Genomic DNA, 24,014 nt, shown 5'->3' on the forward strand with positions numbered 1-24,014 from the left:
GATGAAATGTGAAATGCAGCATCGTAGAGGCATGAAAAGTAAGCTGGGGCTTAGGAAAGGATTATTCAAAGAAGCAACATCTGGGGCACTTGGGTGGCTCAGGTGGTTACGTGTCTGACTCTTGATTTTGACTCCGGTCATGATCTCAGGGTCCTGAGACTGAGGCCCACATCAGGCTCTGTGCTCAGTGGGGATTCCCTCTCCCTCTGCCCCTCCTCTGGCTCACACACACCCTCTCTTTCTTTAAAAAAAAAAAAAAAAAAAAAACCCAAAACTCCCCCAAAGCAAAAAAAAAAAAAAAAAAAAAAAAAAGGAGCAACATCAAAGAGTCCATTAAGATTTCAGGTTCTCATGTGAGAAGCACTACACTCCCCAAACACCAAGCACTGCATCTGTCTATTAAAAACTGGGAAGTGGGTAACCAAAGAGGATGTAGTCGGCCCGTGGGCTATGCCACGTCCACGTCCACGTTGGGCACAGTGAAGCGACTGTCTCTGTGAGTGGCCAGTGTAAGAAATGCACAGTCTTCTCTTAAAGATGATTTCCCGGCTGGTGACCTGACGGCTCCATTGATTTCACTGTAAGGTCAGCGTATGGAGCTAGTGTAGGAGTGACTGGGCTTGGGGAGCGGAGATGACTGGTGGGGTATTTAGCTGATAAGGAGCCACAAAGGTCGTTAGTGGCTTATTAGAAGGAATGAAGTAAGAAGAGACCCAAATCCACGCTCCTGTTCCCAGCTCCGTGCTTCCCCGGGGTTGGGGGGGGGGTCCTGAGATGCCTCCTGGGGTGACAGGAGCCATCAGAGTCGTGGCGTGGGCCCACCTTCGGCGTTGAGCAGCTGGTGGCTGGCTAAGGAGAGAAAACCGTGGCTTCAGTCTGGGTCTAGCACCTCCTCTGTGCTGGAAGAAGGGGGGGAAGGCGGTGTCGGGGGTTTGCCTGCATCTCACCAGAGAGGCTGAGCACACTGCCTCTCTGGAGGGAGCTCTAGAAGGTGCGGAGTGGGTACTAAGAGGGTGTCCGTGTCTTGCCTCTTGGGTTTATTGTAAACGTGGAATGAGACAACGTAGGAAACCCTTAGCCTGAGGTCGGGGACCACGTTAATTTTCTATCGTTGCTATAACAAATTACCACCAGTTGAGTGTTTTGAAACAATACAGTTCTTACACTTCTGGAGGCCCGAAGTCCACAGTGGGTCTCACGGGGCTGAGAGCAAAGTGGCAACAGGGCTGCATTCTTTACTGGAGGCTCTAAGGAAGAATGTCTTTCCTCGCCTTTGCCAGCTTCTAGAAGCCACCCACATATCCCTTGGCTCATGGCCCCTTCCTCTCTCTGCAAAGCCAGCAGTGTGGGGCCGGGGCCGAGTCTTGCTCATGCTGCTGTCTCTCCACTTCCCGCCTGTCCTGCCTCCCGTCCACGTGCAGACCTTCGTGGTTACACTGAGCCCACTTGGGTAATCCAAGATAAACTCTCCACCTCAAGGTTGGCAGCCTTAATTCCTTTTGGCTGTGTCACTCACCTCATCACAGGTTCTGGGGATTAGGACATGGACATTTTGCGGTCGGTGGGGGGCATTATTATGCCTACTGTGGCACACACTAAAATGTCAGTCGATGGTCCCTATTTATTCCCAGCGCTCCTTCAGAAGTGGGATAAAGCCTGGGCTCTGGCCGGTTCTGAAGTGCCCCAAGCAGAGGGCTGGAAAGCCTGCCTCGACTCGCCCAGGGGAGCAGGGATGTGGCCAGACCCCACCTGGAGGGCTGTGCCCAGTCCCGGAGGCGCATCCTCAGGGGATGTAAGTGGTTCGGGTGCTGCAACCTGGACGGGGAGGAGCTTGAGGACCAGAAAACCCTGAGCAGAGAGAAGAGCCGCCTTCATGGGCCTGCAAGGTTGGTGGATGGAGAGGGAGGCAGGCTTCGCGTATTGTTGAGGGTCATGTTATGGTGAAGAGCGTGCGCCTCTTGCTCCGGGAGAGCTGGCTTCCAACCGCAGCTCAGCCCCTCACCAGCCATTGGGCAGATGGCTTCACTTCTGATCTCCAGTGTTTTCCTCCACTAAGAAGGAATAATAGTAGTATCTGCCTTGAGAGAGTGTTGGGAGGAATGAATGAAATAGTGCACGTGAAGCAGCTAGTACCTTGCCCGATGGTCGTTTAACCTGCAGGGGAACACATCTAGGTCTGTCCTGAGGGAGGAGCTTTGTGGTCGCCCAAGCTGTGCGGTGACAGGACAGTGAGGCAGGTGATGTACCAGCTCCCTGACCAGACACTGGCACAGACGTGGACTGCAACAAAGTCACCTGGGTGCTTTTTAAAAAGCTCAGAGATCTGTGCCCCGGCCCAGACATGCTCATTTGGGATATTCAGAGATGGGGCTTTGAGATCTGTAGAATTTTTTTGGCCTAGTAGCTTTTATTTTCTGGAAGCAGCTTTAGATTCAAAGCAAAATTGAGCAGCAAGTACAGGGATTTCCTACGCACCCCCTGCCGTGTCCTCAGACACCTGCAGGACCTCCCGACCATCAACAGCCCCCACTAGCGAGGTTCATTTGTTACACCCGAGGAACCTACATGGGCTCATCGTTACTCCCCTGGGTCCATAGTTGACATAGGGTTCATTCTTGGCCTTGAACGTTCTGTGGGTTTGGACAAATGTTTAATGTGTATCCCCTACTAGAGAATCATGCACAGTATAGCTGCTCTAAAAATCCTTGTACTTCACCTGTTCCCCCCTCCCTTGCCCAATCCCCAGCAAGCACTAGTCCTCTTACTAACGCCGTAGTTTTGCCTTTTTCAGAATGTTCTATATATATTACGTAGTCTTTTTGGGTTAGCTTCTTTCACTTGGTTATGTGCATCTAAGTTTCTTCCATGTCTTTTCATGGCTTGGTAGCCCTTTTCTTAAAAAATTTTTTATTGTTAGGTCTGAATAATATTCCATTGTCTAGAGGTACCAAAGTTTATCGATCCATTCACCTACTGCAAGACACCTCGGTTGCCTCCAAATTTTGGCAATTTCATAACTTCATAATTATAAAGCTGCCATAAACATCCATGTGTGGACATAAAATTTTGGAGATCTGTGTTTTTTACAGGTGATTCAGAGACAGATTTGGGGCCTCTGGACCAGATAGTCATTGGTCCTGAGGTTGATGGTGGATTGGAAGCCTCGCCAGTCCCAGAATTCTAGGATTCTGTGAGGACGGCGCATAGCTCGTACACCAGGCTCTGATTTGGACTGGACATTTGCCTTCTTCCCCTGCTCCCCTGTAAGCAAAATCACTCTTTTGCCTGCATGCTCAGTGTCAATGTGTATTGCTAAGCACAAAATTACCAAGTATAAAGAGTAATTTTTCTAGGACTGGAGAGAGCTGACCTGGCTTTCCGGGTTCAGGACTGGCTGCATTTATATAGTATTTACCTTGTGAGGTTATTGTGAGAATTAATTGAGTTCCTATGTATAAAATGCTTAGAAAAGTAAGCTTTGCACAAACGTTACTTGCAGTCATTATAGCCCTCAGAATTTGTATGCTTATTACTGGTTACCAGTTGAGTCCTTCTGAGTGGGGGGAGTCCTTCCTGGTGAGGGGCCCAGGGTCATTTCACATCAGCAAGTGCTGCCCAAGACCCCGGGAACAGGTTGGCGCCTGTGCACACTGGATGTCCAAGGGGAGGAGTTAATAGGTACCTGCGGGGTACCTCTGAGGCCAGGAGCTTGCATTGTCACAGGTAGGCAACCAGGCAATGGCTTCCTGGAGCTCCTTTCACCCTTTCCTCACCTGCCACCATGCTACTCTCTCTGCTTTCTTTTTCTGGGTGTGCCTTGGTGGATTCGGAAGTTTGAAGGTGCCTGTCACTCTGCAAATACTCCTAGAAAGGATGTGCCCAGAGAAGAGCCCCAAGGACTCAAAGGCAGATGGCAGCACAGATTTAATCCTGGCTGCTCAACCACCTGTTCGAACCCTGGCTTTGTTGCTTCTAAGTTTTGTGAGCTCTGGCAAGTTTCAGGATGTCCATTTCTAAGGTGGGATCATTCATCCCCTCCCAGGGATGCCATGAAGACAAAATAACGTGAGGGATATGACATTTTGTGACATCAGCCCTTGTTAACTTATGAACATATTATTAACTGACTTCCTAATAAATTCAACTGATGGACAGTTGGTTATTGTTTATAATTTAAAAGATGAACACAAGGAGAAGAGCCTGGAGGGAGCCTCCTTATGGAAGAAAAGGGAAGGTGATACGTTGAGGACCTTTGCAGCTCTGGGCATGGGAAAGCAGAAGGAAGATAAAGACCACAAACATCTTTGTGGGCCAGTGAGACACTTTCTATAACCCAAGCCCAAATCCCACTGTTTGTTTGTTTGTTTTGTTTTGTTTTCGTCTCGTCTGAAGGAGACTTTCACATGTCTCCCATGTATAAGGTGTTTTTTGGGCAAAATTAGCACCTGTGCTTTTGTCGGCAAAGCCACCACTATGGGAATCAGCCATTTGGGGACCAACAACATAATTTAGCTTGCCCATTTATTTTATTTTATTTTATTTTTTTATTTTTTTATTTTTGCCTGTTTATTTTAAGCTTTTTATTGAAGTCTAATGCACATACAGAACACACACATCTTAAGTGACCAGCTTGAATAAATTTCTCAAATTGAACACACATGTGAAACTAGCATCCAGATTAAAAACAAAAAGAAAAAAGAAAAAGGAAATTATTAGTATTCCAGAAACCCTGGTGAGGCCACGGAGTTTTAAACACAGTTGACTTCAGAACTGACCCTGGGCAGTAGCATGTACTTGGCAAAGTTTATGTCTGATGTTCTGAGCCCCTCTCCTTTCACTTGGCTTCTGGGTGTGGTTCTGGCCAGGATTCATGTCAGATTTGCAAGGTTCCCCTTAGCAAATCCTGTTTTTAGGGAGAGATCTGAGAAGCTCCTTCATGCTGGGTTGTCGGGGAAGGGGTTGCCTTTTCCATGGCCTTCTGTCTTCAAACTGAGATGCAAAGGACAGGACTCTCAAGCAGGAATTTCAGGCATCTGGGAGCCCGAATGGGCACCTTTGAAGCCCTCCAGAGAAGCTTAAGGGAGTCCTGAAACATCTCCCCACAAAAGCATGGTGTGGCATTTCCAGGGTCAGCCCCAGGAAATCTCACTATTTACAGGGTCATGGTGATCACTTGTCTTCTTGTTTGGCATTGACACTGCTATTGCAAGGTTGGCTGCATGGTCTAGAAGGAGAGAAAAGGCACATAGACTACTCAGCTCAAGAAGGGAAAGGATCACACTGATGAAAAGCAGTTGGAAGTTGTGACCAAACTGCCCAGAAAGTTCCAGCCACTGCTTGCCGTGCCTGGCTCCTGCCTGGGGCCTGAAGGCACTGTGACTAATTAAGCCACTTAGTCAACATCCCAGCTGCTCCCCTGCCTGGCAGGCTAGGAGGGCTCAGCCTGGAAGTTTCAGGGGCTAGAAGGAGAACTTCCTGTGCCTGAGGGCCAGATCCAGAGCTCTGTTAATGAAGAGTGCTTCCAGAAGAGTCCTTCTGGCAAAGGGAAGAAGCTCTTTGGCTCTTTGGTAGAAGGGCATTTTGGAAGGTCCAGATTTAGAGCTGTTGATTTCGGCAGTTGGATCCTAAGGCGCCTTCCTGTGTCCTCACCAGTTTCCCCTGAAGGCCTCATTATCTGAGCCCAGATTGGTTCATGGCTTCGTCTTCCCCCCAGGGTGCTGGGAGCACTGGGGCCTGCCACACTTGGGCAGGGCAGCTGCATCAAAGCTGCCAGTAGGGAAGGGCCAGCTCTACCCAGTGTCACCCTGCCTGTTCCTGCTACCTATGGGTTATCCTAATGCAGGTGTTCCCTGCAACTAGGTGTGCTTTTTATCTTGTTGCCCATTCATTCATTCAACATGAAAAAATTGAGCATCGACTATATACCAGGAAACCATGCTGGGTGTGAGGGAGACTGAGTCAAGTAAGACAAGCCTGTGCCCTCATTGTGTGTGTGTGTTGGGGGGTGGGGTGGCAAATAATTGTGATAGATACCTCAAGAAAGGGCAGCACAGGCCTGCACAGGTCAGCCTAGGTAAGTACAGGTAAGCACAGGGAAGCTGCAGGAGGAGCATCTGAAAGTCAACAAAGACCTCCCGAGGGAAATCATACCCGAATTGAGTCTTGAAGAAGAAAGAGAAGTTAGTCTAAGAAGGCTGGGTGGGAGGGGAGGGTGGGGAGGACGTTTCAGCCGGAAGAAACCTTTTGCTTCAAGGCAGATTGGAATGAGGGCCGAGTTCCCTGTGACTGCAAACCCGGAATACACGCCGCACGAATTTCCCCGTTTACTGGAGTTAGTTGTGTGATGTGGCCTAATGGGTTTTCATGTTGTTCGATGAAACAGAGGTGGGTAGCAGGTACTTAGGGAGTAACAGGGCTCTGGAGGCAGGGCTGGCCAGTGTCCTTCTGGGCCATGGCATAATCTTTATTTTTAGAAGAGGTTCCCAATTTGAGATGATTAAGCACCCCACCCCAGTCCCTACCCAGGCTGGGAGGGTCCCTGTTCCTTGGTGTGTCTTATTTCTGTTTTGGGTGGTGAGCCTTTCCGCAAATGGGCAAATCTGTTGTGTTGAGGCTGGCCTAAATCCCTAACCTTAGGAGGATATCACAAAAATCCAGAGGTTTTTTAATTTAAGACTATATTCCTAATGTTCTTTGAGAGGTTATCCAGTCATTCCACAGCAGAGTTGCCTACAGCGTAGAAACTTTCCAGGTCCCCACCCACTCTGGCTCTTCTGGGACTTCCTTTTCGTAAAAAGCACAAGTATCCTTTGTTGCCAAAACTCAACTCACTAAAACTCAACTATAAAGAAATGGTCTTAATGATCATTTTGCACCATTGTAGGCATTGAAGACAAAAAAAGGAAACTAATATTGGGTATCGATTACATGTTACATACTCTGCAGTGCTTTCCTAAGTATTATCTCGTTGAAGCTCTACGCTACCCCAGTGAGTTGGGTGCTGTGGTCCAAGAAATCAGTGCCTTATCCCAGGCACGGCAGGGAAAGGAGATTTCAACCAAGATCCCCCTGGCCATGTAATTATGTAATTGTATTCCACCAAGGAACCTTTTGGCAACTGCGAATCAGTTGGTGGCTGGGGTTTTAACTTCTGTTTCTGGGGAAAATGAATGTTGTTTTTATTAATCTCTTCAGAATACTGTCTCCTGTAACTTCTTCCTGGCTCCATGTGTGAGGACACTCAAAAGTCCCAGTGGGGGATCCCTGGGTGGCGCAGCGGTTTGGCGCCTGCCTTTGGCCCAGGGCGCGATCCTGGAGACCCAGGATCGAATCCCACGTCGGGCTCCCGGTGCATGGAGCCTGCTTCTCCCTCTGCCTGTGTCTCTGCCTCTCCCTCTCTCTCTGTGACTATCATAAATAAATAAAATAAAAAAAAAAAAAAAGTCCCAGTGGGCTCTGTGTTTGCCACTCACAGCATTATCCAGTGGGGGCCCATTGGTTTGGGAAATGATATGAAGACTTCTTCCCTGCAGTTTTTCCTCTTGAATGTTTCTGTGAGTGGATGAATCTCCGATTCCACATGAGTTGACTCTGAATGATAAGGGTGGTCCCTCAATGAGTTAGGGATGAATTTGGCAATTGGCTGGTCCCAATGCTGGTCCACCTGTTTGACTCTGTTCCTGTGGCATTGAGCTGCTCATCTTAGAAACCTAGACTGAGAACTGGGTGAGGGTGGGTGGAGGATTAAGAAGATGCCTGTGTCTCAACTGTGGTAGTGAATTTGAACCCTAACTCAGCATTAGCCGTGCTACAAAAACATGCTTTTGGAAAGTGAAACATGGAGGCAAGGACATGAAGAAATGGTGACCATTTTCACTGTTGGTTGGTCTCCTGTCTCTTAAGTCACATGTCTGCCTCTCCCTGTGGGGACTGATATGTAGCAATTGGGCTGTCCCCTCATGGTTGATGAAATGATTCATCTCATGGTAAACGCTAAGCTTATTCAGTCCCGAGAGACTAAAAAGGAGGCTACCGAGGGTAAAGAGCCTCTCCCCTCCCCCCCAGAGAATCACAGAATCTTAGAACATTAATGAATTTCTAGTTCAACCCTCTTATTTTACAGATTAAGAGCCTGGGACAAAAAAAAAAAAAAAAAGCCAAAAATGATTCCTAAAGTTTATTGGTATCTTCCGTAGAGTTTGTGTTCATCATTCCATACGACTTTATCCCCTCTCTGTTGATCGTGGGCAAGTAGCTTTAATTATGTTTTATCCCTGTGCTATTTCTAATGCAACCAGGTAGCAGCAGGCCTGGAATTAGAACCCAGGCCTCCTGACTTCCTGTTTCATTTTGTCCTCAGGTTCAATCCTGTCAGGATTTGGGTAAACTATAAACCATGCTCTTTAGCCAGATCTTTGGATGTCCAGGAAAAGGCCCATAGAAAAGAAATATAGTCTGTAAGTCTAGAGTGGTTCACCAGCGGGACCTTTCTAGAAAGCGTTTTTGTGATCTCAGAAGTGGACACAGCAGCCCAAAGATGAACAGAAGTGGGGACTGAGGCAGATTTGGAGGTTATAAACCATTAGGTTTCATTCATGGGGTCTTTGAGGACTCAGTGGCTGTCAGATAGGGAGTCTGACTTCTTGCTCAGTGAGCATCCTTGACACCGTTCAACCCCAGTCTTTTTTTTTTTTTTTTAAGATTTATTTATTCATTCATGAGAGACCCAGAGAGAGAGGCAGAGGGAGAAGCAGGCTCCCTGTGGGGGAGCCAGATGCATGAGTTGATCCCAGGACCCCAGGATCATGAGCTGAGTCCAAGGCAGATGCTCAACCATTGAGCCTCCCAGGTGCCTCTCAACCAGGTCTTATAGGACCTAGTGAGGGTAGAGGGACTGGCAGGCTGGAAATGCCCACTGCCTTGGAATTCCAGTCCCTTTGACAGCAAAGGTGGTATTCTTTAGGAGCTGGGGAAATCCCAGATGTGGGGCAGTCACAGCTGTGATCACCACTTTGTGGTGCTCCAGGCTCAGAGCTGATAGCACTGGTATTTCCAGCATTGTTTTCCAAACACACCAGCCACCTGGTGAAAGCCCTGGAGAAAGCCCCTCCACAGGCTGTGTTTTTTTGAGGGTCTGACCTAGTATCCCCCCATTGGGGCACTTCCTGGGCCTTCTCTCCTCAGGTCCTTGGCCCTGGGCAGCAGGGGGCTGTATAGTGATGGCCTTTGTAGCTCTCACATCCTCCTGGCCAAAACACATCGGTTGCTTTTAGGTGCCCTGGGGAACTGGTGCCACCCCATTGAGCCAGTGGAGGAGGAAGAAAGAATGTGGTGTCAGATAAGGCGACATGGAAGTGTGTGCAGGCAGGAAATCTGAATCCGACCCCACATCTAATGAGCCTATTCTTAGAGGTTCTTGGCAGCAAGGGAAGTCGCACGCTAATGCAAAGCAGGTTCTGAGAACAGTTGAAAACAGCTCCAGCCCCATTCCATGTTCCCTTTTGAGCCACAGAGGAAGCCTGGCACAGTGAGCTGGGCTTGCTGTTGAGACCCTTCTGGTGGATTTGCGTGAGAAGGAGCAGGGCAGCGATGGCAAAATTCACAGCCGTGTGCTTAATTCAGTGAAGTTCGGGCTGAAGGAAATTACAGGCTCATTCTTCAGTTGTCAGTGATCCAACCAGCTGTCCCATCACATGGCCTTACTTGGCGGGGCCATGGGGAGCGATCCAGCAGAGCCAGTTTTCAGAAACGTCCTACGTTAAGGGACTGTCTTGCTAAACTCTTCCATCCAGAAGGCACCCAAGTAGAAAGAGAGGCGGTCAGCCAGGTGGGGACGGCACCGGGCTGGATCCGATTTGGGCTCACCAAGGCACAGCTGGGCTTTTAAGCTCCTTAGTGCTTGGTTCTGTGTGTGCCACCGGAGGTTGAAGGAAGGGAGGATTGGGAAGATAAAGGCCCACGTTGCAATAGTTTACTGTGTTTATCCAGTGAGCCTGCCCACGTCGGGTCTTGCCCTTTCTGATCATTGCCAGGGAGACACATGTGCAGGCTGTTGTCAGCAGCCTTCCTCTGGGGTCCAGCTCACATCACCCTGCTTTCCATTCCTCTTGCTGGGAGCTGGGACGGCTGAAGCCCTCGTCATGCTCACGATGGCAACAGGCCGCAGCGTTACTGGCTTGGCCTTCATTTGAATCAGTGCCTGTGCTAAAACCCAGCGTGTAGACACCCGGAGTTGCCTCTGGTGGGAGCTTCGGGCTCTAGTCTGGATAGATAGGTTTCCCAAGTGTAGATATTCTGTTTATGTGTTAAGTAAGCTCTGGGCAAGTTGCATAATTAACTTGGGAGACCCCTCGTTCCATGTAGGTGTTTGTTCTAATGTCCCCTGGTCACGGAAGCCTTCCCTGGCCACCTGATGCACAATATACATCCCCTCCCCACACGTCCTCCTCCTCCTGCCTGAATGTAGCTCCACTTGAAATGTATTCATTTATTTGTTCTTCCACTAACACACGCGCTCTATGACAGCAAGGTTGCCTGCTTTGTTTATTGTGATATCTTTAGCTCCTAGAACAGCGTGGGGCCTGTCCTGTGTGTTCCCTAGGACTCTGTGGAATCAAGGCAAGACTGGAAGGAGACTTGCTGAAGCGGGTTGTTGCCAGTCTGTCCATAAAAGGGCCCCGTTCCCAGGAGAAAGCAAAGTGCCCTTTGTAGTTGCTTTCTAATTCCTAATTTCTTCTAGCAAACATTCATCAAGCACTTGGAGCCAGCTGTGAAAGATCACAGCCCTGCTCTCCCAGGGTTCACGGACTGTGGTGGATGTAGACATTTGGATTAAATCTATTATTAAAGATACAACTCTGGTGTCAGCCCTCCTGGGTTTGTTTTTCAGACCGTAACAGCCTTTAAAAGCCTTTCTTGAACACTCTTCTTCCCCAAAGCCAGGTTAGGTGCCATTTTTGCCATTTGCACAGCATCCCCTGCAGAGTTTGACTGTGGCCCACATGTAAAGCAGACAAGTACTGGGCAGTGTGCTTTCTGTTTCCCCTTACGAGCTCTTTAAAAGCAAGGGTTGCACCTTACTCTGCTGTTACTGAGTAGAGCATCTGACATCATATAGAATATTCAGTAAGTAGCGGGTATCCTTGTTTGTGTGTGTGTGTGTGTGTGTGTTTAAGATTTTATTTATTTATTCATGAGAGACACACGGAGAGAGACAGAGACACAGGAAGAGGAAGAAGCAGGCTCCATGCAGGGAGCCCAATGTGGGACTCAATCCCAGGACGCTGGGATCAAGCCCTGAGCCAAAGGCAGACGCTCAACCCCTGAGCCACCCAGGTGCCCCGTATCCTTGTGATTGCCACTGTCACTCTGTGCATTCAGTAAGCAACACTTATATATCCGTATATCTGTATAATCACATTTAAAATATTCTGAGGGGATGCTTGGGTGGCTCAGTTGGTTAAGCATCTGCCTTTGTCTCAGGTCATGGTCTCAGAGTCCTGGATTGAGCCTGGCACTGGGCTCCCTGCTCAGCGGGGAGTCTGCTTCTCCCTCTCCCTCTGTACTCTCTCTTTCTCAAATAAGTAAAATCTTAAAAAATATCCTGAAGATATAAGTCTTAGAAACAGTTCTGTATTGTTCTATGATACAACATGTCGTCTACAATATTCCCCATTTCGGGCTCCCCTTGTGTTCTGGTGATGATCTAGACTGGCGTGGAATCTTTACCAAGAGTTCCTAGGGGACTTTGTGTTCCTGGATGCAGGCTGGGGTCCTGGTGTACTTTGCGAATCATTCTCTGCATGCGGATGTCAAGAACTGCTACGAGCCTGGGGCATTTGTTTAATTTCAAGGGGGCTGAGGAAGTCGCAGGAATCCTCTTAATAAACACATGTGGGTTCATGGCATTTTGACGCTGCCACTTTGATGTGGCTGTTTTGATTCAGGGTTGCAGGGACATTTTGTTATGGCCTGAAAAACAAATCAAGAATCGTGTGTCACAGGCCCGTAAGCACACTGCTGGACCGAGTATCTGTGTTACCCTGGTATCTGGGTGTTTTCACTTTGACATGGCTGTTTTGATGCCCGACACTTTCATTATATCCTAGGGAACTTGCCCGAACGTTTGGGATCAATACTTGTTAGTCTCACTTCAATACCAGCCATGTGCCTGAGTCTGACTTCAGTGGCAAAAGGGCTTCGACTGAAGCAGAAGGCGGGGGTGGCAATCTCAAGGGGAGGCAGAGCGATGCCCAAGGCTCGCTAACGGATCCATTCTCCATTTCCGAGACACACGTGGCCTCCCTTCTTTTCTGGCCATTTCTCAGTTTAGAGCTTCAGATGACTGACAGACATGTTTAAAAATATCAAAAGATCCCAAATGGAAACATTGAAAATATGGTCTATCCATACGAGAAAAGATCGTTTTGATCATCTTCCCCTGCATGTCATCAAAAGAGCCTTTCTGCCTGTTTCGCTTGGTGATTAGAGGAAGCGATGTTTGTTGCTTGCTGACCAGATTGGCCCTCATCTGCCTGCTGCCAGCAGTCATGCCCTACTTTCTTTTTTAGACAGGCTGAGTGATCGTTAGCGCACACATGTCAGCTAGTCAGAGGTTGTCCCAAAGCGAACAAGATGAGTAGATAATTAGGCCACTAAGGGGAGACCAAGATGCTTATATTTTCACTAATATTTTCAGTTGGGTATTCTAACCAGACCATGAAACATCATTCCTAATTTCAAAGCATTTTGGGAGCAAATATATTAAGCAGCTGTTCTAACAAAGTGAGGAGTTGTGTTTGGGTCCCTGGTCTTAAATCTGAGACTCTGGAAGCTAAGCTTGGGGTCCTGTTGAAATGGTGGTGGAAATCTGTAGGTCCACTGACTTACATGTCACCCTTATCACAAACTCAATGAATGCTTACTTGGTGTGTGTCTCCATGCTCCCTGGATAAAAGTGCCACCTGCACCAGGTGTCATGATGGCCCCTAACATACACGATCACATTTAATTTCCACAAGGTCGGCATCAAGGCCTTTTTTCTACATATCACACAGCTAGCCAGTGATGGAGGCATGATTTGAATCTCAGGCTCCCTATTTCCAAAACCTAAACTATTTCCATTATAATCAGTGATTCCAAACCACTGATCTGCAAATGGACATTGGCTCCAAAAGAAGGCTTTTCTAATCTGTGGAGAGAATGGGTAAGGCTAACACCCTCCCACCTTAGAAGGCATTGCCATTTATTCAGAGTCTGTGACCTGTCTTTCTAGGGGTTAAAGACAGCTAAAAAATTTGTAATCACATGATGGTGATTGTAAATGGCAGCTAACAAAAAAGTATCTTTTTTTAAATTTTTTATTTATTTATGATAGTCACAGAGAGAGAGAGAGAGGCAGAGACACAGGCAGAGGGAGAAGCAGGCTCCATGCACCGGGAGCCCGACGTGGGACTTGATCCTGGGTCTCCAGGATCGCGCCCTGGGCCAAAGGCAGGCGCCAAACCGCTGCGCCACCCAGGGATCCCACAAAAAAGTATCTTAAAAAAAAAAAAAAGGCCTCTCTATGCCAATCTCCAAGCTTAAATTTGAAATTTTGTTGGCCTGGCAAATGATAAAGCTGGAAAAAGGGGTAGTGTACTTATTACCCCAACAAGGATTCCACTGCAGACTCTCACCACGGGGTTTATCTGGAAAAGGGCTGGGCAGCACTGAGGAATGAAGATGGTCATGTGTCTCTTTTTAAAAATTTTTAAAAAATCTTTATTTTTTAATTTTTTGGTCATGTGCCTCTTAAAGCCACATTTCGTTGACCCTGAGTAGCATAACTCGGGCAGCTTAGCAGAGTCCTGATTATGCAAATGACCTTTTAAATACCACAATTAAAAAAAAATACATAGGCCATCCTTTCTGAAAGAGAGGCATAATTTGGAATACCAACATCTATGACTTTTCCATGATCAGGATGAGGAAGCCTTGAGCTCAGAGGCATTTTAATGTAGCATGACTTAGATCATGACTCTTCTGACCTTAGATCATTCAGAACTCACCTTTTTGCCATTGACACAAGAAAGAGCTCGGGTTTTGGAGGCAGACATATCTGGGTTTATAGCTCCATTTCTTGTAGCCTTATGACCCTGAGCAAGTTACTTTCTGGGAAACAGAGCAGGGATTCTTGCCTCTCAGAGTTACCATGGTGGGCAATTCTTGGAAAAACCTCACCACTGCTTGTGGTATGCTTTCTTTCTTTCTTTCTTTCTTTCTTTCTTTCTTTCTTTCTTTCTTTCTTATTTAAGACAGAGAGTGTGAGCAAGAGTGGGGAGGGGCAGAGGGAAAGGGAGAAGCAGACTCCCAACTGAGCAGGGAGCCCGACGTGGGGCTCGATTCCAGGACCCTGAGATCATGACCTGAGCCAAAAGCAGATGCTTAAGCAACTGAGCCATCTAGGCCCCCACACCTTTTCTTTATGTGACGATCCAAGATGGTAGGGATAGAAGCGCCAGGCATATAAACTGTTGCTCAGAGTCCCCCGATTTGCTCGGGTTTTTATTTCCTGCCTGTGGTTCCCAATACCCCACTATGCCTGGGGGAGGCCTGTTTCACCCGCTATTACCTGAGCACCTCAGACTGTGTATGGGAGTCACCCCGCAGCCTCTAACTGTGACATCTGCTTCTTTTGTAGTGCCAACAACATGCCCAAGCAGGTGGAAGTACGAATGCACGACAGCCATCTCAGCTCAGAGGAGCCGAAGCACCGACATCTAGGCCTGCGTCTGTGTGACAAGCTGGGGAAGAACCTCCTGCTCACGCTGACTGTGTTCGGTAGGTGACAGATGCCACCCCTCTTCTCTGGCTCTCTTGTGGCTCTGTGGGGAAGCTGGGTCCCACAGCCAGCCTTCCCCCTGTAAAGGAAGCCTTATATCCTACTTTGGGCCTCCTTTGCCCAGGCATGGCTGCCTTGATGACATAATCTTCCCCTTACCTGCCCTAGCCATTTGTTTTCTTCTTTGGTATTCTAATTGTTCTTACAGCTTCTTGTGAGTGTGTTAGTACACAGAATCCCAGGCCCTACACATAGAGACTTCAGGTCATCTACATTGAGGCCTTGGGATCTACATCTTAACAAACCTTCTAGGTGATTCCTAAACAGATGGTCAGCATACCACATTTAGAGGAATACCTGCCTGAAGATAAAGGGAGCAGGTGCTGAAAACCCCACTAAGAGGGCTCCTGAGGTCTAGCCTACAAACACCTCATTACCTTAGATTAGCTTGGCACATTAGCTAATGAGGTCAGGGTGGAAGAGGCTTGTCTAGAAGCCTTGATCTGCTCTGGCTCCGTCTCAGAAGTCTGACTCCCCCACTTCAGACCTCACCCAGGCTATGGTTATGCTTTTGTGGGACTGTTGACACAATCTTGGTCTTGGGTTTTCAACCAGGGTTTATTGAAAATGGGGCAAATTTCAGTGTCTTGTAATGACAACCACACCATTTCCTCTTTTGATCCCTCCATATTCTTCAGCTCTCTCTTAGGCTACACATAGAAGCAATGAACAACTCATCACCTCCAACCCTTTCCCTATTCAGCTCCATGGCTTCTTCCAAAGGAAAAAGTCAGTCACTTGATGTCAGTGGACTAGGGTTAGAACTGGGCACTGACCACAGCTCAGTTCACTTAATGAAAGAAGATAGAGGTGTAGTAGGGGTTTCCAAAGGTTGTCTTCCACATAAATTTCACTCATCATAGGTTGTCATGAAGTATGTTTTTCACCTATGGAAGTAAAAAAAGATCAGGCTGTTGGCCGCAGTGCTCCCTTCACATCCCTTGAGTTAATACCGTAGCTCATGGGGACCTAGGAATTTCCTCCCTCCCTCTCAGCCAGGGTGCTATGACCTGGTTTGTGGTTTCTACAAGCATCTTTTATGTCTGCAGCCTGTTTGCAGAGATCCAGTTTGTCCTGTGGAATCCCCGAGTATGCAAAGTGAAAGGCTCCTGCCAGCAACTCTGGCCAGATTGTTTCCTCCCAAATTATATACTTTTAGAGACGCCCCCTAATCTTGCGTAAAATCAGCAAGTCTAAAGATTATGTAAGAGAACGTAGAAGTCAAGGACAAAACTTCTTGAGAATGAGCCATGGGGAAATCGTTGGGAGCCAAAGAAAATAGAAGGAAAAAGAAAACTCACACCAGCTTGGTAAATCAAATGTTCCTTTCATCTGGTATGTAGTTAGAAAGGGAAGAAATATATTAAGAACTGTGCCACTGGCCAGGCCTAGGATTGGGCAGAAGGGAGCAATATCTGACACTATGGATTATTTCTGCTGACAATCTCTGCCAGTACAAGTGGACAGTATCCTTAAAGAAGTTAATAAAAAAAAAAAAAGAAGTCAAGTCACCATATATCCTCCTTCTCTTAAAGCCTTGCTTGGGAAGGCTCTCCTTGACCCTCCCAGTGCTACTTTTTAGAATAGTTGGAGGTACACAATATTCTCTCACTAGTCATTAAAATCAACTTTACTTATCTAGTGGTATTTTTGTTACATGCTACTCATCATCCAATAATGGAGAGCTATGAGAAAGGTCAACGTCCCTGAATCCCTAGAGCCATTCATTTGAGTAAAGTTAAACATAAATTCAGATGTTTCCCCCTCCCCCTTCTAGGTGTCATCCTGGGGGCAGTATGTGGAGGGCTTCTTCGCTTGGCATCTCCTCTCCACCCCGATGTGGTCATGTTGATAGCCTTCCCAGGGGATATACTCATGAGGATGCTAAAAATGCTCATTCTCCCTCTCATCATCTCCAGCTTAATCACAGGTAAGACCGTATCTCTGGAGCCTGTCCACAGTAGATTGTACTCCTGCTCTGGCTTGTGGATTGACCATCGAATCTCAATTTGGTTGAATGAATGAACGTGTCATTTTATTTCAGAACCTTGGTTTTCCTGTCTCTGAAATGGGGATTATCAATGCTAAAAATGTTTGGCATCTATTGGGCAATCCAGCCATCTGTCAGTCTAGCAATAAAAGATGAAACAGCCACATGTTAAAAGTGATGATGATAGTGATTTTAATTTTGAAGTATACTTGTCTCATTTTCCAAATTATGCTTTGTTCAGATACTGATGAATAAAAGCAACCAATAGAAAAGGAAATCTTCTCTTGACTATTTAACTGAGTGTAGAGGGAAGAGGGTATTAAAATAAACACTAGAAATAATGGGGATCCCTGGGTGGCTCAGCGGTTTAGCGCCTGCCTTTGGCCCAGGGCGCGATCCTGGAGTCCCGGGATGGAGTCCCGTGTTGGGCTTCCGACATGGAGCCTGCTTCTCCCTCTGCCTGTGTCTCTGCCTCACTCTCTCTCTATGTCTATCATGAATAAATAAATAAAATCATTTAAAAAATACTAGGAATAAAACCTTTGAGGTTTTTGGAAGAAAAGCACCCTTAATATATAGATCATGTTAACTTGTTTTGGGCTGAAAGGATTGTTTTATTTGTAAGAATTTGTTTGCTTATACTGTGGGCTTATACTGGCAGTTTTCCTCTTACCAAATAATATTGCTCAAATAGGGTATAAATTGATGTAGTTTAGAGACTGAGCTCTGAGTTAAGAATGAAAGCTAGGCTTTGATTGATATTTGGGTGCCACCTGGGTGACCTTGAGAAAGCTGTCCCTCTGGACTATCCACCTTATGAAGCAAGTGAGGCTTTAGAAATGCTAAGAGATTGGGATCCCTGGGTGGCGCAGCGGATTGGCACCTGCCTTTGGCCCAGGGCGCGATCCTGGAGACCCGGGATCGAATCCCACATCGGGCTCCCGGTGCATGGAGCCTGCTTCTCTCTCTGCCTGTGTCTCTGCCTCTCTCTCTCTCTCTCTCTCTCTCTCTGACTATCATAAATAAAAAAAATATTAAAAAAAAAAGAAATGCCAAGAGATTCAGATGCTAAGCCAGATTGTTATGGAGTCTGATTTCTGGTCTACCAGTGAGCCTGGTAAATGCAAGGTCTCATCATTTAGCCCCAGAGTGAATGACACTGTGTTTTCACCTTAAAGGTTCCTTTATAAACCAGAGAAAAATTTTTCATGCCCATTGAACAGGCCATAGGCTGGGCAGCCTGGCAAGGAAACTGAGCATTTGTTGGCCAGAATCTGACTTTAGGTTATAAGGAGAAGTGGCTCATATACGGGTCAGCTTAATTCAGAAGTTTACACCAATGACTTCCTCCCCCACAGCAAGGGCTACAATCTTTCTGTCTAGTAAAAGCAGAAACTGAAACCAGGAAGTAGAAAAATTGAAGAAACAACTGGGAAAAAACCCAGTGAAGGCAGGAGTTTTTGTGACTTGGCTTGGAATTTCCTCTAACGATCACAGGACCTCCCACAGTATAGACAAAGCACCCACCTTTATGTTCTTTAATCCCTGCTCTAGGTTGGAAAATGTGGGTCTCCATCATGCTTCACCTCGGAGGAGTGAGGGCTGTGCTAGATCACTATGCTTGACTCTTGAGATCAATCACCAGGGCTACCAGCTTTTGATTTTTTTAAGTGAGAACCTTAAAAAAAAAAAACACAGCGTGTACTAGCATCACTTCATAAAGAAAGGATATCTTAATACCAAATAAATGGGAAAGACATCATCTCAGAATTAAAAATGGAATATATTCAACTTTAACTCACTCTTCCAGACTGATGAAAAGTAGTCATCTATCAGTTTATAAACTCTGAACTAGAGATCTTCAAGTCTCCCAGTTCTCCAGAATCTCAAAAATGTCCTTGGAGAATAGAACTATAAACTATAGGATTGAAATATTCAGTAGGAGGAGGTTTAATCAACCATTAAGGCGTTTGAGTACTACAGAGGCAGGTTATGGGTATGCAGGGGTGGGCAGTTAACAGAGACATCACAGGATTGAGCCTCTGCTGTCTTTTCACCATAGGGTTGTCGGGCCTGGATGCTAAAGCCAGTGGGCGCTTAGGCACAAGAGCCATGGTGTATTACATGTCCACAACCATCATTGCCGCGGTGTTGGGGGTCATCCTGGTCTTGGCTATCCACCCAGGGAACCCCAAACTCAAGAAGCAGCTGGGACCTGGGAAGAAGAATGATGAAGTGTCCAGCCTGGACGCCTTCCTGGATCTTATTCGAAATCTCTTTCCTGAAAACCTGGTCCAAGCCTGTTTTCAACAGGTAACCTGAAGTTCTGATGCTCTTGTTCCTCCAGCCTCCTAAATTATCAAGATAATAACTTGGAGAGTGTTTCAGTGTACCAGCTCTGGGGAGCAGTTTTCTTATATTTAATTATCTCTGTTTAGAGGTTGTATGGGATGATTTGGAGCAGGATTTTGGGATTAAAATTGTGTTTTGTTGTTTTGTTGTTATTAACCTTCCTTTTTCTTCCAGCTCACTTCACATCTCTTTGCTCTGGGATTCCCCATCTTGCCCTTTTTTTTTCCCCCTGTTACCTCTCCCCTTGTTTTTTATTCCCCTCGGTGTGCTGTCCAAGGGCATATTTTTATAACTTTTGCCCACAACTCTCTAGAGTACCCAGTGAGTCTCAGGGTGGGTAGTGTAGCAAAATCACATAGGGTGGATTTAAAAAATCCACATGCCCTACAGACTCAGAATCTCTAGTGTGTGCCCAAGGGCTGGGTGTTTTTCAAATTGTGGAAGTAATCCATGAGGGTTGTAAAAAGCTTAAACAGTGTAGATTCACCTACAGTCAAGTCCTCACTTCCCTAGAACTACTCGTGTTGGGAATTTTGTTTATATATATATATATATATATATATATATATATATATATATATAATGCATGTGTGCATGATCTTTTTTTTAAAGATTTATTTATTTGTTTTTGGACGCATGAGCAAAAAAGAGAGAGCGAGCAAGCGAGCAAGGGGAGGGTTAGAGGGAGAGAGAGACCCCCAGCAGACTCTGTGCTCAGCTCAAAGTCTGACATGGGGCTCAATCTCAGGACCCTGGAATGATGACCTGAGCTGAAACCAAGAGTCGGATGCCCAACTGACTGCCCTGCATGTATGCATAAGCTTTAAAAAAAAAAAGGTTCCCCCCAGAGGGTACTGCATTATACGTACTGTGTTGCACTTGTTTTGTTTTGTTTTGTTTTTTTAAATGGGGCTTAGCATCATCCCTCTCTCTTTTCATGATTGTGTAGTATTTCTAAATAATAAATTCTTGGATGCTAGTGTCTTGCCAAAGAGTTTTAGATCTCAGATTTGCTGGATGTTGCAAAACGGCTCTACAAGACTGTATAGTAGTGTATACTCCTACCAGCTGCATAAAGGGAGATCAATTTTTTAGAAACGTAGAATTTTTAAAAATGGATGATTCTGCTGAGTGGAACCCCTGAGAGAGCTTCCAAGGCCCCAGTCACCAGCCTGTTGTCTAGCCCCAAACTCAGGTTAGGTTAGAATACACTCCAGTTCCCATTAGCCCTGGTAAGAAGTCAACTAGAACCAAAGAACCTCCTCCAGCCATTTTCAGGGAATCACAGAAGAATGAACTTAGGAAACAGTCCGCCTGGAGGAAAAGTTTGCATTCCCAGCTGCCCTCAAAATGCTGTTGCCAACCCCTGCTGAGCCCAAATTGCTCTGGGTTGGGATGTGTTCTCTGATTTCTAGTACCACTTTGGTGGCACTTACAGCATGGAGCTATGCTAAAGAAAGGCATTTCATGGATAAAGATGCGTATGTACGCACGATGGAGCATTAGTTCCTCAGCCATTAGAAACAATGAAATCTCGCCATTTGCAACAACAGGGATCGACCCAGAGGGTATGAGGTTAAGTGAAATACGTCAGTCAGAGAAAGGCAAATACTGTATGATTTCACTCAAATGTGCAATGTGAGTAAAAAACTAGACAAACGACTCAACAAATAAGCAAACAAGCAAAAAGCAGAAGCAGACTTATAAATACAGAGAACAAACCGATGGTTGTCAGAAGGAAGGAGGTGGGCAATGGGCAAAATGGGTGCAGGGGACTGGGAGCTACAGGCTTCCAGTTATGGAGTGAGCAAGTCATGGGGCGTGGCCCCAGGGAAGATAGTCAACGATGCTGTGATCGTGTCCTGTGGTGACAGATGGCAGCTTCCCTTGTGGCGAGCAGGGCGTAATGTAGAGACTTGTCAAATCACTACAGTGTACACCTGAAACTACTGTAACATTGTGTGTCAACTGTGCTTCAATAAAAAATAAAACTGAAGTTCAAAGAAAAAAAAAACAGTAAAGAGCAGAAGGGGAAAAAAGGCTCCATTAAAAAATAATACTGATAATAATAAAAATAAAAGAAACCATTTGAGCCAGGGGAGGCTGGCCAGGGGGGTGAAGAACAGCAGGCCAGGGAGGGGTGCTCCCTGGCGCTCCCTCTGTAGAATGTGCTCGCTCCACTGCCAGCCCACTTAGGAAGATGAATTTGCTGCTTTGGGGAGACAGACACAACTGGGTGCCAAGTCTATTGTCAGCATTTTGAAAAGAGCACTCTGGAACGGGGTGTAGGGGTAGCACGAGAGGTGAGGGGGGAGGCGTAGGCCTCCTCCTTGGGCCCTGTCATGACCGTGCTCCATGCAAGGAGACCCCCCGATCGTCGTCAGCAAGGCAGGCCCGAAGCAAGCAGACCCTTGGAGTTGTTGCTCTGCTGTGGGGTGAGCTTTTGCAGTGCTCGCCACGCTCACGCTCCATAACCTGTCTGGCCAATGGGCCGACTCGGCATGGTGCTGCCCCGGCAGGGGTGCTGTGTGCGCGGGAACAGAGGGCTGAACCTTCCCTGCCCCACCGCCACCCCCACCCTGGACTCACCCCTCCACTGGCCACAGACTTGCGAGGAATCAACCCTTTGGCCCCCAGCTCGGCCCAGGGTCACTCTCCCTTTGAGTTAGGACAGTCAGAAGAAAAGTTGTATAGGATCTTTTTCTTAAAAAAAGAAAAAAAAAAGATTTATTTGCTTTAAAGAGAAAGAGAGAGCAGGTGAGCCCAAGTGGGGAGGGCAGAAGGAGAGGGAGAGAGAACCTCAAGCAGAGGCCGCGCGGAGTGTGGAGACCGACCCAGGGCTCCAACTCTCGACCCTGAGATCAGGACCAGAGCCGAAACCAAGAGTGGGATGCTCAACTAACTGCACCACCCAGGTGCTCTTGTGTGCACTCTTTTATTTGCCTCATGGCAAGGGAGCACTCGGATGCCTTACGCTGGACTTCAGGCAGCCCGAGGAAAGAGGTCTTAAACTAGCAGCCATCCATGCGCTCACAGGGGCCCTGAGGAGGGCTCAGGACGCGGGAGTCATTGGACAGCGGCGTCACTCTACCAGAGGGAAAGTGGGCCGGGGAGGGGCCTTCTGTGCCCTGGGGAAACACCTGGAAGGGACCTCAGAAAGCTCTTCTTGGGTGTGGGGTCTTTCCAGCCAGAGTTAGACACAGAGATGGAAAGCTGCATGGCCCCGGAGCAGAGGCGGCCTTCCCCAAGGGCCCAGCCAGGGGGGCTTCCAGTGAGCCAGGGGGGTAAGGTGTGGCCTCATCCCACGCAGTCAAGCCCAGGGAGAGGGAGCACCTGGGTCATCTCTTCCGGGGAATCCAGCGACCTGTGTTTGCTCACCTGTCCGATATTTGTGAGCACCTCCCGGGTGCTAGGCTCCCACGGTGCACAGGATGCCGCAGGCAATGAGACCTCGGGGTCCCTGCCCAATGGAACCTGCTTACATTCGGGCGTTGGGGGTCACAGACCAGCACAAGCATCAGCATATTTAACTAATATACAAGTTAGTTAAAAATTAAGTGCGCTCGGAGGGCTGGAGGCAGGGTGGGGGGCTCTGCAGTAACTGGGAGACCTCGGAGCTGAAACAGTCAAGGACCCCACCCAGGCGCCGAGGGCTGGGGGCGGAGCCTGCTGAGGACTGGAGGTGTAGCCTGCCAATAATGGGGGTGGAGCCTGCTGAGAATGGGGGCGGAGCCTGCTGAGGATGGGGTGTAGCCTGCTGAGGACTGGGGCGAAGCCTGCTGAGGACTAGGGGCGGGGCCTGCTGAGGATGGGGTGTAGCCTGCTGAGGACTGGGGAGGAGCCTGCTGAGGACTAGGGGCGGGGCCTGCTGAGGATGGGGCAGAGCCTGCTGAGGATGGGGGCGGAGCCTGATGAGGATGGGGCGGGGCCTGCTGAGGATGGGGTGTAGCCTGCTGAGGACTGGGGCGGAGCCTGCTGAGGACTAGGGGCGGGGCCTGCTGAGGATGGGGTGTAGCCTGCTGAGGACTAGGGGCGGGGCCTGCTGAGGATGGGGTGTAGCCTGCTGAGGACTGGGGCGGAGCCTGCTGAGGACTAGGGGCGGGGCCTGCTGAGAACTTGGGGCGGGGCCTGCTGAGGACTGGGGGCGGAGTCGGCCGAGGACTAAGGGCGGAGCCTGTTGCCTGCAGAACAGAGGTGCTGTTCTGAGAGGCCAAGGAAGGCCAGTGTGGGAGGTGGAGTGAGCCGGGGAGGCAAGGCCCAGCTCAGGCAAGGCCCAGCTCAGGCAAAGCCCAGCTCAGGCAGGACCTGGTAGGCCAGGGTCAGACTTGAGTACCTCTTCTAAGAGAGTTTTAGGCAGACAACTGTTTTTCTACTTTTAAGAAATCAACCTGGCAGTTCTGAATGTAGGCAGAGCTCTGGGTAGCTAGACTTCCCTGGTGTTGGCAGGTAGACTAGATGGGGGGTGGGAACGTCAGTGAGCAGACTTTTGCAGGTATTAGGGCAAGAAACCCTGGTGGCTTGGGCTCAGGTAGACTGGAGCTGGCCCAGATGGAGTTGTCCAACCCAAATAGGCTCAGATCAAGAACACAGGCAGAAATTAAGCTTGTGTTCCAACCAGTATCCCTGTCAACTTGTCTGCAACTTAAGCCACTGCCTCGTGCTGTTTGGAAGCTGATTTTGGAGTCAAACATACCTCATTTTGCATCCTGCTTCAGCAACTAGCTAGTTTCTGCCCTGCAATTAGTTAGCCCTGTGAGTCTTGAGGGGCTACTATTGACATAAGAGATAATA

At 47.9% G+C, this 24,014-nt stretch overlaps 1 protein-coding gene across 13 annotated transcripts in view; it reads left to right on the plus strand.

Annotated features, from left to right (window-relative positions):
- The window catches only part of SLC1A2 (solute carrier family 1 member 2), a 151,437-nt gene that overhangs the window by 77,343 nt on the left and 50,080 nt on the right, over nucleotides 1-24,014 (plus strand). For all 13 annotated transcript variants that reach the window (XM_055300792.1, XM_055300798.1, XM_055300791.1 and 10 more), the window contains 3 exons: nucleotides 14,681-14,820; nucleotides 16,659-16,811; nucleotides 18,934-19,184. In XM_055300792.1, coding sequence (XP_055156767.1) covers nucleotides 14,681-14,820; nucleotides 16,659-16,811; nucleotides 18,934-19,184 — 544 coding nt within the window. The remainder of the gene's footprint in view (nucleotides 1-14,680; nucleotides 14,821-16,658; nucleotides 16,812-18,933; nucleotides 19,185-24,014) is intronic.

The sequence above is a fragment of the Nyctereutes procyonoides genome, unplaced genomic scaffold, assembly GCF_905146905.1.
Source record: "Nyctereutes procyonoides isolate TBG_1078 unplaced genomic scaffold, NYPRO_anot_genome, whole genome shotgun sequence".
NCBI classification, from domain to species: Eukaryota; Metazoa; Chordata; class Mammalia; order Carnivora; family Canidae; genus Nyctereutes; species Nyctereutes procyonoides.